This window comes from Triturus cristatus, chromosome 3_2 (genome assembly GCF_964204655.1).
Source record: "Triturus cristatus chromosome 3_2, aTriCri1.1, whole genome shotgun sequence".
Classification (NCBI taxonomy): domain Eukaryota; kingdom Metazoa; phylum Chordata; class Amphibia; order Caudata; family Salamandridae; genus Triturus; species Triturus cristatus.
Genome location: NC_140584.1, coordinates 892,383,973 through 892,397,040, shown reverse-complemented (window position 1 = coordinate 892,397,040; position 13,068 = coordinate 892,383,973). Strand labels below are relative to the sequence as shown.

General features: G+C 43.8%; 1 protein-coding gene across 1 annotated transcript in view; it reads right to left on the bottom strand.

Annotated features, from left to right (window-relative positions):
- ITGAE (integrin subunit alpha E) overlaps positions 1 to 13,068 on the bottom strand; it is an 847,690-nt gene that overhangs the window by 295,114 nt on the left and 539,508 nt on the right. The window contains exons 14-15 of the mRNA XM_085649316.1: positions 10,689 to 10,840; positions 6,883 to 7,023 (exon numbers count right to left, since the gene is read on the bottom strand). Of these exons, the coding sequence (XP_085505442.1) occupies positions 6,883 to 7,023; positions 10,689 to 10,840 (293 nt within the window). The remainder of the gene's footprint in view (positions 1 to 6,882; positions 7,024 to 10,688; positions 10,841 to 13,068) is intronic.

Genomic DNA, 13,068 nt, shown 5'->3' with positions numbered 1-13,068 from the left:
TATGTTCAATACAAAGAAACACAAATAACACTTTTTGGCTGCTTGAGAGTCAATGAAGGGAAGCCAACGCCTGAGAAATGTGGTCATTACATCCCAGACAGAGAGCAAAGATAAATTCTAGAGGCATAATCTACTTGTGACAGTACAATGGGAACTAGATCTGATATGTGAAGGTCAAAAGAGGATAAATCCTTCAAAGTAATTTCAAGTAGACAAAAATACTCATGTCACAAGCATTTACAAAAATATCTGCATTGATGTAGAGTCACACATTTTTTAGTTGTTGCACCGTGCCAGACAAGCACTAAGCACATCACCCGGCCAGATGCCAGATGTCAGAAGTCCACAGAGTAGGACCACACACCTATTACAATGATTTCTTTTGGATCCGTTCAGTTTCAGCTTATTGTGGGCCATTCACTGTTATATATCTGCCAGACAATTGATGATGTTACCTCTCAATTCATCTAGTGAGGGTTTCACTTTGATAAGGAGTGAGGTTTTGCTCCCACAGTTGTATTGAGCACTCTAATCAATGGACATGGACATTAAAGGCAAGAGCGACATATTGGTGCCTTGTTGAAAACTTTACTTTCTGATGACATCTAATGATTTAAAAGGCGTAATTGTCACTGGCTCTTCTTTGCCTAATGTAAGGACTGTATGAAAACCGTTGCATCACGATCAACTTAGACATCTTGGGGCATATTATCAAGCACGGCGTTAAAATTATCGCCGCCTTAGCGGCAGAAAACTGCCGCTAAAGCGGCGATAATGGGCTTGATAATATGCCGCATAGAATTCCAATAGAAGCCCATGTTGACACCAGAACATGGGCTTCTATGGAAATTCTCAAGGGCATATTATCAAGCCCATTATCGCCACTTTAGCGGCAGTTTTCTGCCGCTAAAGCGGCGATAATTTTAACTCTGTTTCTTGATAATATGCCCCGTAAATAGTCTCATTTGCTCTAGCCTTTTGTAGGCAGCAACTAAAGTATTGCTCCTACTCCTCCAAAGTTTGGCCTATGCTCTGATTGTTGATTATTCTTACCACCACCATTTTGCCTCCTCTCACTAGCCAAAAAAACAGTGTGAGCATCACACAGGATGTTCTGAAAATGTACAAAAGACTATGGGCCTAATTACGAGTATGGCGGTTCTGGGACTGCCGTGCCTGTGGATGGCGGTCTGACTGCTGCCATTGCGGAGTGCCTCCAACCCGACTTTGATGATGGCGGTGGGACTGCCACAAGACTGCTGCCACCGCCAGGATCCTATGGCAGTGGGAAAAACAGGTGGGAATCGCGGCGGTGCCAATGTCGGCACCACCAAGCAGATTCCGACCTGCCTTTCCACCAAGCATTTCATGGCGTGGATCCCACCATAACATGCTTGCCAGAAAGGCATGTAAAGAGGCCCCCAACAAGTATGTTTATATATGTTCAAAATTGTGTCCTTTCCCTAATGTGAGAATGGTATATTAAACGCCCTCCAAATATATGCTCTTTTCTCAATTTATGTTTTGCTGGAGATAGACTAGTGAATCTGACACCTCCCTCCAAATATATACACTTTGTTCCCAATGTTTGTTGGACTACAGTTAAAACAGTAAATCTGTGCTCATCTTTAAACATATGCACTCTCTTCAATCTTTGTGGGATTGGAGCTAGAATACTACATTTACATTGCATAGCTTATATATCTGTAAATCAATATAATAAAGATGTACTTTTAAGGAAAATGTTTTGGAAAATTCTGTTCCAAATCTTTTTTTTTAATTTCCTCTATTCTCCTCCTTGGAAACTAAGATGTGTATTTTATTTTCCAGTAAAGCATTTGTTGGATTTCATACTGTATCTTACCAATGTGAATTGCTCCGTTTTTGGGATAGATCGATTTTTACATTTTATGTGGTATTCACATGAAGATTAATGGTTGTGAAAAATGATTTCTCAGGATGGCCATCAGCTACAACATGTGAGTACCGATTTTAGTTATTTCTATTTGGGAATGTAGAGGTGGGGTTATTTATGCTGTGTTTAATGTGTTCAATTGTGTATGAAGAAGGTATTGGTACTAAAATGATTATGTGCTGTGTCCCGGACTGGTCAGGAAAATATTCTTCAAATGTGTCTTGACCCCGAGGAAGGGGACAGCTACTGCACAGACTGACTAATGGCTACCAAAAGCGGGCAGTGCCACAAGAAAGAAACTGCTGCTAATTAAGGAAAAGGCCAAAGCACAAAATCTCCAGAAATAACAGCAGGGCAGAGATTTCAACAACTCTGGAGCACAAAGAGAAACTTGCAACAAGCAGAAATAGGACACAAATTAGAGGAGAACTAATAGCGGAGCAAAAAGGTGCTCTAACAACAGTCAGAGCGTTTACAATGCAAAATATCCCAGGCAGAATCCGCTTACATAACCAAACTTAACTTGAAAATGATTGGCTCCCACTGGAGCCGCTCCTCCTCTCTATTGAGAAGAGAAGAAACCCATTACTAAAGTTATGTGGAGCCATCTTTGATTTGGATGTAACTAACAACCAAGATGGCACCCATGTATGGCAGATTCTGACATACTGGCCCCGGGCCCGGAAAGAGGAGGAAATGCAGACACAAGGGATACCCAGAGAACCCAGATGATTTCCCAGCTGTCGGCACCATGCAGTAAAGACACGTGTTCTGTTCCCGCATGCAATCAGTTAGAGCCTGGAATGACGTCTGACAGTAATGTGTACTTTCATTTTAGAGTAAAACAGTTATTATTTAGGTTGATGTGAAAAAGTACTTATAGTAGTGTGCTTCATTCATGAAGTTTAAGATTTTGTTTAAATTATGTACGTGTTTTATATGTTCTTTTGTATTGAATGAATTATAATAGATTGGTTTTGTGTTGAGGTAACAGATTTGTTAGTACAAGGTTTTTAATTCGGATACTGGGACTTGTAGTTTAATTAAAAAAATTCAAAAAATTAAATCGAACCTAATATTTTGGAGAACTGATGTGAAATTGCGTTTATCAATATCAGTTTAGGATACAGTTGTTTAATATTCTGTGGAAGTTGTTTGGTAGTGATTTGTTGCCAATTATTGTGTTTTATTAGATTAGGCTGTGGGCGATGGAGTCTACATAATCAAGGTATTTCACAGTTTAAAATATGTGCAGTTCTTAACTAGCATTTTGTGCCTGTGCCTGCTTGTTTTGAGATTTTGGATTTTCAGGATTGTGATAGGGCTTGCTCTAAACTCTTCATAAGTTTGTTCTTTTTGAAATCCTTCTGTGAATTGGTATTGTGCTAAGTGGTGTCATCTAAGTGTATCTAGAAAGGAGTTGTGTCACTCTTCAGTGACAATGTTGGTTTTGGCTTCTTGGTTAAGGGTATTTTGATAGACGTTTTACTATCGAACTTGGAACCTACATTCGTGTCTGTCACCTGACAAGTGCAGGTGACAAACCTGTGTCTTCAAAGTAATCAAGAAGTTGTGACACTTGTTGTTAATTTTTTTTTAAATGGGTCAGTCAAATGATAAATCATAATACTTTTTTTTAATTCTGAGGAAGAGACAGACCAGGCCGATGAGTTTTTTTTTTCATTTTGAATGTGAATTATGTTAACAGTGGATTTTTGTAGGTGTCACAAAAGTGCTTGGTTTATATGAAAACGGCACCCTTGAATTTGCATGTGATGGTATGGATCATAACATGTTCAAAACCTATAACTATTTTTTGAAGAGTATATATTAATTCTTTGGTGAATTATAGTGAAAACCCATGGTATGTAGACCTTTGCTTGTTGGTGAGTAGTCAAACAATTAATGGTATATTAATATTTTGGATCGCCCATTTAATACTATGTAGATTTGGTTAAAGGGTGGGTTATGTTTTTAATGTGCCATCTAATAACCAAATGGGTGATTAGTTAAGGAGAAGAGATTATTAGCTGTGGGAATAATTATTTTCCTTTTTTCATTATTAAAACAGTTTTTTAAAATAAAGTCTTTGTGGGGGTGTGGAGTGAGGTGGGGATATGTATGTCTCCATATTGCTGGTATTGCTAACCTCTAGTGCTGGTATTGTAGCCTGTCTGCTCTTCTTTTTCTAGATATTGTACAGTTTGGGTAGGAACTGCTAAAGTTGACCCATTATTTAGGGATGACATAGGGCCTACTTACGACTTTGGCAGTGTGGGAGCGGGCCGACCAAAGTTGACCACCCACCAGGTTAGGATTTTCTCCGGGCCTGGCTGGTGGTCCTTTGGTGGTCCCACAGCACTGCCCTTCTAAGACTCATAAGTTAAAGACAAAATTGTAGGTCACCAAAGATGTGGCAGCTGGATAATGTGTGAGTCAACAGTTAATACTAAACAATTTATACATGGCAATGTAGTACATAATCTAAAGGATCATTCTAATAGTAATTCACAGAATGTGATTTATGCACTATGGTGCCCTTGCAATTTTTTTATGTGGGTCAAACACCTCAAAAGGTTAAAACCTTTCTTTCACAACACAAGAGCCGGATTGGGTGTAGGAATGAACATGCTCGAATGAAATTCCATTTTCTTTATCACAATCATTCTCCTGACCAGAAAAAATAGCAGATAATTAAATTGATACGTAAACCACCATGAGGTGGTGCTATCCAGCAGATTCTTAACAAAGCAGAATGACGTTGGATCTTGAGGTGCGATACCATCAATAAAGGTCTAAATACACTTGAGGAATGTATTCCTTCAATTCTACACTGAGAACAAAAAGATGTTTATCACACTGTTTCTTTGCAAACGGTCATTGTCTTGATGCAGTTTGATGTGTTTTTATATACATACATGTATATATATATGCAAATTTAGCATTGTATAATTTTATGTTCATAATGCATTCTGATTGTACATTGGCATGGTACCATTTTAATGTATTTAGATATGATATTAATCAAATTCAATGCGCTACTAAATTGTTTATTTATAGTTGATGTTGTTTCTCATGTTGAAATCAGTTTTGAATTATGAACCTTTGTCTAATCAGTAATTGAGCATAGCACAATGCAAAATTTGTTGTGATATTGGTATATATTCATATGCTTATGAATTCATATATGCCCCTTCTTTTGGTTGCCTCCTGTGCAATAGTCCTCGTCTTTAAGTTCCACCTTATTAAGGAGTGTGAAATCTTGTGTTTCCTCTTTTCTTTTTATTAACCTCACCATCCTTCGGCTAACAATTTTGTTATTGGATTTTTCATTGTTGATACACAGATAGTGCTGCTAGTGTTGCACATGCACAGATCGGTAAGCGCCTCTTGTTTCTTTTTATCTTATTTTTAAATCTGTTATTCAAAGAGGGTAAACCATTTAGCACATAAACTATTACTGGGTGATGCTCTCGGTGTTGGATGAGCTCAGGCTTGCGGCCGACAAGAAGAAGCTCTCTGCTTTGATCCTGCTGGACCTAAAATCCGCGTTTGACACGATGAACCATGTCCAACTGCTGGCTCGTATTCAGAAGTTGGGAATCTTTAGTGTGGCGTATCAATGGATTTCCTCCTTCTAGAAGGATCGGACACAAAGAGTTTAGCTAGGGGGCTGTGTGTCCAGTAAAGGTGCACTGCCTTGTGGAGTTCCGCAGGGTTCTGCGCTGTCCCCACTTCTTTTTAACATCTATCTCCAGCCACTGGTGGCAGCCTTGGACTGTCGAGTGTTCAGTTATGCGGATGACACTTAATTGATCCTTTGGATCGACAGTTCCCTTCAAACGCAATCTTGTGTACAGAACATCCTTAGGTATACAGTGAACTAGATGACCGCCAACTCGCTTAAAGTAAACCCTGACAAAATAGAGGTACTAGCCATCACAACAGGAGTCAACCCCTGGTCTAATCTTTTTGGGCCACAAGAGCTGGGTACTACACCCACTCCGGCTTCTGTCGTGAGGAGCTTAGGCATTAAATTAGATGCTAAGCTTACACTGTCAAACCACGTGAGCACCATAGTAGGGATCTGTGTGGGCCTTTTGAGGCATCTCAGGAAACTTGTACCCCTCCTACCACTCTCAGCTCTGCACACTGCGGTGACGGCACTTATTGTTTCGAGGTTGGACTACGGCAATGCATTATATATTGGGCTACTTGACAAGCTGTTAGGTAAGCTGCAAGCAGTAATGAATGACACAGTAAGATTAATTTTTAAGCTCACAAGACGTTCACATGCCACACCACTACTAAAGCAGTTCCACTGGCTCCCAATTAAGCAGAGGGCAAGGTTTAAGGGCCTATGCATTACACACAAAGATCTCTTTGTACGGGCACCGGATTACATCAAGGACCGCCTAAGGAGAAACATGCCGGGACGTGACTTCCGCTTGTTCGAGGCAGGCCTGCCATCCTTCCCACTGCTTGACAAAGCCACCATGGGCGGACGAGCTTTCTCAGTTCTGAACCCCCAACTGTGGAATAAGTTGGCGGAAAGTCTGCATAGGGAAGCTTCTCTCCTTCCATTCAGGAAAAAACGAAATACTTTTTTTGTTCACACAGGCTCGGGGACAAGATGTGCTCCGACCGGGTAGACACGCTGATTAGTAACTGCTGGTAGGGTTCTGCAATTCTCTCAGAAGTGCTAAGAGACTGTTGGTGATGAGGCGCTATAGAAATGCCACTTAACATTAACATTAACATTAACAACAATTATACAAACAAATTAGAACATATACAATTAAAATGCAAACTAAAATACATAAAGATTTTTGACAACGATATTACTTAACTTAAAAAAATAATTATTTCTGCAGCACAATATTTATGCATCACAATAATAAAAACTCGATATTTGTGTGACTCGATATTGTTGACTTAAAATGTTGTCCAAATGCCATTTTTCTTACCTTCTGATCAAATTTATAGATATAGACTTTTCCTTCTTCACCTTTTATATGGTAGAAAGGGGCCCCAATGAGAAGGTAGTCTGTCAAACCATCCATGTCTACATCCAAAGGACAAAGCTCAGATCCAAAGTATGACCCCACCTAAGAGCAAATGAAGAAAAGTCTCTTTTGAGTGTCTGCAATGTCTTCATCTGTCAGAGAGATGAACTCATTTTGTCCATCACATAGCTCAAAGAATCGGCTAGAAAATGCCCCCAGACTCTGGTGCACACCACTTCTGGAAGCTTGATGCAGGGAACCCAGGACAGACGAATAACACTTTACAATTGCATAATTATTTTTATCGAGCCCCCACCATGCTCTATAAGCAACAGACCCACTGGTTAAATGATGGTGCCATAAACACAGACGGTATAAGCTTTTTCGAGATGTATGGACTACTTGTACCCAGTTTATTGTAGCTCTGTGTCACCGCACTCCGTTAAAGGTGATCCAGTGTAAATATGATGATAATGATACGTTTGTCCAAGTTAGGATATGTTCCAAAAAAGAACTACTGAACAGCAGAGTCAAAACCACCTACAAAAATACTGCTTCAAATAAATATTTCTGAGTAGGGCACCTCTTCAGCAAGAACGTTCTTAACTAATAACATTGCCACTGATCTAAAAAATGAGGTCTACAAACTATTCCTGAAGCTCTTTCTCAGAAAACTCCATAGCTGAATTAGGAAAATGGTCCCCATTTCTAGTAATTCCCCCAACTCCAGGTCCCTTTAGGGATACCTAAAAATCACTGTTACTACATTGCACTAGCAAGATCCAGGGGCCTAGCAAGGGTGTCATGAGCTCTAGCGCAAGCAAGCAAACATCATGATAGTCAGGAACCAGTGGTTCCCTCTGGTCTCTGGCCCGTTGACACTGCACCTGCTGCTACAGTGACAGATGTGACTCTGCAACACCTCCCTAAAATGTGTGATATTAAGAACGAATTTAATCTCCATTGAGTAACAATAATAACTCCCAACAGAAACTCAAGGACAAACTCTATTGTAGTGTTAAGAATGGAATCTCCTCCCCCACCTACGTCCTCCCACGAGAATAAATAGTAACTCCTGTATATGGTTGAGCTATTTAAGGAACCCTCTTGAATCTCCTTCAACCAAATTGTCTACCTCAATGCTATAGTACAAAAGCTTCCCATTCAGTTATCCCCTCTTCATCTTCACTCTCATTCAAAGGAATGAGATAGATTTCCCCTCTCTAGGATCTTCACATAACTACATCCTGTTCTGCTGATTCGGTTTCCTCAGCGTGGATGCAGTTTTAAGTTCATAAGGGGGTCACAGCTGTGAGTCCTATAGTCTTTGGCAAAATCAGAAGTTCTATATTTGTTACTGTATGTTGCATGTTGCAGCCGCACACACATTAAACTTAACCAATAAGCTACTGTCTGCTAATACAGTTTTCTAAATGTTTATGCTCTGGCGGTCAACTACCAAGGCTCCTGGACCTAACACTTTCAAGATTTCGCTGAGAAAATTCTGTAATCTGCATCAGTGGCAGGCAAACATGCTCTTTGTTCCACTTTTCAGTCGTCCTCACATTCTACAGTGTCCCGACAATTATTTATGAAGAAATGTTTACAAACTGCACCAATTGCCACTACATTCCAAAGAAGCTGCGTGAGAAGAACCAGCACCCCTGCTGTAAACATTATGCACTAGCCTCATCACCTAGTGTGCTGGCACATGCCCCAGATCAGGGCCGGACAGGCCTTTTAATCCACCCTGCGAGCACCCGGATGTTGTGTTGTGGGCCCTAGGCCCACATGCTAGGGAAGGACTGACGCAGACACAATATCTGTAGTCATTCAACTGGCCTCGAGCATGTGCACCTGGGCCCTTTTATTAGCAGGCTCATGTCACTCGTGATGCCTGTGAGGGATGCATGTGCGGGTGCAAATGTGCCCATTCCCATAGGGGAGTGGCTATAAACTCTATGCCTGTCGAGACAATAGAACGTGTCTCGCAGGACATAACATACCTCCCAAATTTTAATACAAGAAAACTCTATAGTTCAACCTGTAGGGATAAACAGTAACAAAATATAAACCACAGGGACCATCAATTTTTCTGATCCGGCATCAGGAAGACAGCAGACCAGGACTGGTGACTCTGACTGTGGCAGGACACTCTCAGCAGGTATTCATCATTTAACCTGATCGGTTAAGGATACAAATTCTTGCTTGAAGATGTCATCTGCGCACTCGGACCGTGCCAGTGTAAACTTGTCCTTAAGTCCCACGTAACTTCTATCCGCTGACCTGGATGATGGTATGTGGTGTGTAACAATAGTTCATTAGCTAGGTGCTTCGCACCCTGATTCTACTTTTGCCCGCACACGAGGCGGTCGCCGCAGCCTCTTTCGTTCCACTCGCTGTGCTGGGTGGGGTTGGAGCTGCTACCTGGGGACTGCGTAGCTTAGCTACGGGACAGGGTTTACTTTCTCCTCAGGGTTGAGATGGAGCGGGTCGCTGCTACGCTCTCTGTCCTCCCCTCGCAGGCTCACATTCCGGCTGATCAGTACACCGGCACTTCAGATGCAGGGTGGACACCCGATGACCGCATGTCATTAGGGTCACTCCTCTCGCTTCAGCCCCATGACACCTCACATTCCGTGGCTCACCTTTCGCCAGGTTGGGCTCCGCTCTGCACTTTCATCTGTTGGGGCTCAGCGCGGCGAAGACCTGGCACCACATGGTCTCTGCACACTTGTGCCAGCACGCTAGGTGTGGGGTGGGCTCCCAATCACCTCTTCACCTCATCCAGGCCCAAGGCTCCTCAGATGCCCCCCTCAGGCCCTCCCGCGTGTCGTGCGCCTCCTCACGGGGGGTGCCCTTGCCACGTAAGCATTATCCCTTCTTGTGATGGCAGAGGCGCAGGTGCCAGTACACCCGCTGGGTGTCCTTCATCCGGTCCAGGCACCGCACGCCCGAGGCATGCAGGCATTAGGGGGCCCTGAACAGGGCCCTCTCCCCTCAGAGGAGGCTGCTTCTCGGGGACACGCGGGGCAGACCCGCCTCGTCGCCAAATGTTGTGTTGTGGGCCCTAGGCCCACATGCTAGGGAAGGACTGATGCAGACACAGTATCTGTAATCATTCAACTGGCCTCAAGCATGTGCACCCGGGCCCTTTTATTAGCAGGCTCACGTCACTCATGACGCCTGTGAGGGATGCAGGTGGGGGTGCAAGTGTGCCCATTCCCATAGGGTAGTGGCTATAAACTCTGTGCTTGTCGAGACACTAGAACGTGTCTCGCAGGACATAACACCCGGAAGCCGGGTTCTAGAGCAAAGGGCTGCTCCTGGTGCCTTTGTCACTTACTTCCCAAAAGCCCCCAGAGGTTAATTACAGCAGGCACATGGAGGCTTCCAGAGTGAGGGAACCAGAGAGAGAATGAGGGGGAAAGGTAGAGGGAAAGCGATCAGAGGGGGAGAAGAGAGAGACGAGGGTGAGAATGGATGAAGGAAAAGAGAGAGAGATTGTGCAAGGGAGAAGGGCTAGTTTGAGCATTTTGCCGGGGCTGCTTTGTTTTCCCAGTCCAGCCCTGCCCTGTATCAGACCACATTTCCCCTGAGCTGCTCCTGGCCGCACTCAGTAGGCACACGACCCTACCCACAGTGATAGAGCCATGGCTTTTTACGCAGTGTTCTCCAGCCCTGCCATGCTAGTGGACGGCCTCTCTGCCACCTTAGGACTTTAGTGTTTTGACACCAGGGCCCCTCGAATCTGGGGTGTAAATCACCTGTTCCCCTGGAAGTCGATGGATGGGACGGTAGGAGTGAATGTCCTTTTCAAAGACCAGCACTTTCCCTGTGTTGCTGTGCCGGGGCGCTCCCGAAACATACAGGGGCTCTTTATTCTTCTGCCGCCCATGCACTAAAGCCAGGGAGTATCCTGAAAAACAGAAACATAAAGATTACAATATGTGGAATAACTTGAACCGTGATCCAAATGTGCATCATCATCTCTATATGAATCCTAAAGTTACCCCTAACTTTCTAGGGAAGAAAAGCAGGACATGTAGGGTCTGATTGCAATTACTCAAAAATAAAATAACCTTGTGGTAACATCCTCCCAGTGTCATGTAATTATGAGTAAAATCCCATTGTACTGGAATTACCACGTGAAACTGGATTTACCAGTCATAAAACCACAACGGAATCCCAAATTACTTTGGGTTTAACGCATACATCAACCATCTACACTAAGGTGGTAAATCTATGCTGAGGCCTAATTGCGGGTTGATGAGGGCAGAAGGTGCCGAGGGGAGTGGTGGGCAAGGGGGTGCTAAATTCTGGAATGGGGGAGCATGGGATACTCCCAAACCAGAAAAAAAGGGGAAAAAAGCCAAAGAGATTTTTCGTGTGAAGTTACCACCCAGTACTATATGCCATAGTGTTCCAACCCAGGCGGGAACAAGGGTGCGAACACCAGCCCGCTCAGAGTCAGGCAGAGTGGAATCCCATATGGTAATTCCATTGAACCTGGCTCATAATCAGGGTCTAAGTGTGACCGGACTGACACATCAGTGCAGTACATTTTTAGAGGGACAATAAATGATAGATGTAAACATTACATATAATTTCACTGTTTTTGAATCACCAGCAGGAAAACACAATTTTTCATGCATACAAATGAGGACACAGACCCAAATAGCGATCAATAAAAGCATAACCATGACACAATACATAAACCAATGCTTTGAAGAACCAGTCACCGCATGTCAGGAGCATACACTATTTTATGGGCATATTTTTTTAAAGTTTAAAGTTTAAATATATGTATTACAAATACATTTGCTCCTTTACTTGTGAAGGTAATCCAAGGCCACCATATATGAATTGAAAGCTGAGTTACATCCTTACAGTGAGAAGTAATTAACTTAATATCTGAGGAAATTAGAAAATCAATTACTTTCTTGTGACGTTGAGAAAGGTGCGAAAGCAATAAAAAAGATCTGCAAAAATGACTGAGGGCCTGACTACAAGTCGCGCAATAACTACTCCACGCAATTATTTAGCGTAAAAGGCCATTTATTAGGACAGGGTTGAACAACATATAACACAACATCAATCAACCCCCCAACAATCCCCAACGTCGTGTCTCTCATCCTTCCATACGCTCCCATACTCCAAATACTCACTCCTGCATCACCCGGCAACCTCCTCACTTATCCCATTCGCTTCATCACTTCTCTTCCAACCTCCTCCATCATCTTCAGCCATCGCACTCCTGCATGACGCACCCCCGCCTTGCACCCGTATCCCCCTCCCCGGAAGGGTGAGCATGCCCGTCATGGACTCCCCCCCTCCCAAGTCCTGCCACACACACTCTCAACCCGTCCTAAACTGGCACGCTTTATAACCTACACCCGATCCAACCACCTGAACTGTAGGGTGGGCAGGTGGACAAAGAACCGCTACCTAAACCACCCCGGGGCGCTGGGGACAGGAAGAGGAAGAACTTCCTCTCCAGCCCCCTTTATCCTCTAACCTGGCCCCACCCCTAAACTACCCCCTAACTCCCTGTCCCAGTATCGCGTTAACTCCCCAGGGGAAGACTGGTCTGTCGACCTCACTTCCCCTGGGGGCTGCATTATGCAATCTTACGGCTGCCCCGCCTGGACAGAGTACACTGCAGAGCAGGTGGCCCTTCCCGCCTGTCACATTGAGACTTCCTCGCGGGGCGGACGGTATCACTGCGGTGGAGTAATGACAGCAGTGCGTGACACTGGCACGCCGTAAGCCAGAATGCACACAATGTGATTCCAGTCAGTCAGTCAGCCATATGTTGTTATTCGTAAAGAGCTGTTTAATATAGTGCACACCCTAACCAGAGGTATTGGAGTGCTTTACATGTGAACCAGCACCAGTACACAAGGGCACAATTTTAGGGCACATTTACTGCCTGTCTACCGACGCACGCATGGTGCTAACCCTGCTAGGGAAAGGTGGTCGGAAAGGCAGTTTGTAACTAAGCCGGTGGAAAAAATGAAGGTACCGCCTCCATGGCCTGCCTCTGACTCTCCCGCCGTGGGAGCAGAAATGTCAGTCGATGCGCCAGTCTTGAGGCCGTCTCCCCACTCACTTCACAATTCGGCAGTCGGATCGCCAGGGAAGAGG